At 37.9% G+C, this 1,000-nt stretch overlaps 1 protein-coding gene across 1 annotated transcript; it reads left to right on the top strand.

Moving 5' to 3' along the window:
• Positions 1-513: 513 nt before the first annotated feature.
• Positions 514-1,000, top strand: LOC134203804 (tRNA N(3)-methylcytidine methyltransferase METTL6-like; the record flags this gene model as incomplete). The annotated part of the gene is given in 1 exon segment (XM_062678652.1): positions 514-1,000. A coding segment is annotated over 1 exon segment (305 nt), but the record flags the coding sequence as incomplete, so codon positions are not given.

A 1,000-nucleotide genomic window follows, 5' to 3' on the forward strand; every position in this document is an offset into this window, starting at 1 on the left:
AACTTCTCCGTATATGGTTTCCCGCGTTTCTGCTTCTTCTTCTTCGTGCAACATCAAAGCGCCAACTGTATTATATTTTTATTCTATATTATATTATATTACATATTATGTTGTTTTATACTAAGGACACACCTGTGGTACTTGTACCATGGTACAAGAGAACAAGAAAATTATTCCAAGACTATCTTTAATAAAGACAATATTTGGTATGGTATTTATTTCAAGATTCTTGTACCATGGTACTTGTACCACCAGTGTGTCATTAGTATTATTCAAGAAATATTTTCCAGGCATTTAACTTATTCAAAATATTAATCAACTGAATCTTCAAACCAGGTTACGTAGTTTATAAATATCCACGTTGAAATATTTCATTATGATTTTATAATGTTTCTTCGTTCAAAAAATAGATGGCGTTCCGATCAGTAGATTTTTTTGAATTTTTGTGCTTCGGAATTTTGTGCTTAACTTGATCCAAGTCGCGATTGGCATGAAGATTCGACGACCGTCGTTCATCGTCCATTTCGTTTTTGGACAGCATCAAGAGAGGTTCAGTTTGCTCAGAGTTTGTTGTGTCCTGATTTACCTAGTTATTTAAAAGTTGAAATTTTAAAGTGCAATGTGCAGCAGTTAATAAGAAATGGTTCGTCATCAGGACCAAAGTTTAATAGAAATTTTAATGCAGACTAGTAACTATGCTCTGCAACGATGACGACTCATCTGCTCAGGCAGTCAAACAAGGTGCCTTCGATTTGGGTGACGTTGCCACGAAAACGCCAAAAACGCTGACCGACGATGAAAAGCTTCGTCTGCAGGAGCAGAACAAACGGATGATATCCGATTTCCAAGCGAGAAAACTGGAGCTGGAAGCCCGAAAACATTGGGACCTGTTCTACAAGCGGAATGAAACGCGATTTTTCAAAGATCGGCACTGGACAACACGCGAGTTTGAAGAGCTGCTGGTTGGATCTTCCCCTGGTAACGACGGTACTGGAAATAG

Source organism: Armigeres subalbatus, unplaced genomic scaffold (genome assembly GCF_024139115.2).
Source record: "Armigeres subalbatus isolate Guangzhou_Male unplaced genomic scaffold, GZ_Asu_2 Contig240, whole genome shotgun sequence".
In the NCBI taxonomy this organism is placed as follows: domain Eukaryota; kingdom Metazoa; phylum Arthropoda; class Insecta; order Diptera; family Culicidae; genus Armigeres; species Armigeres subalbatus.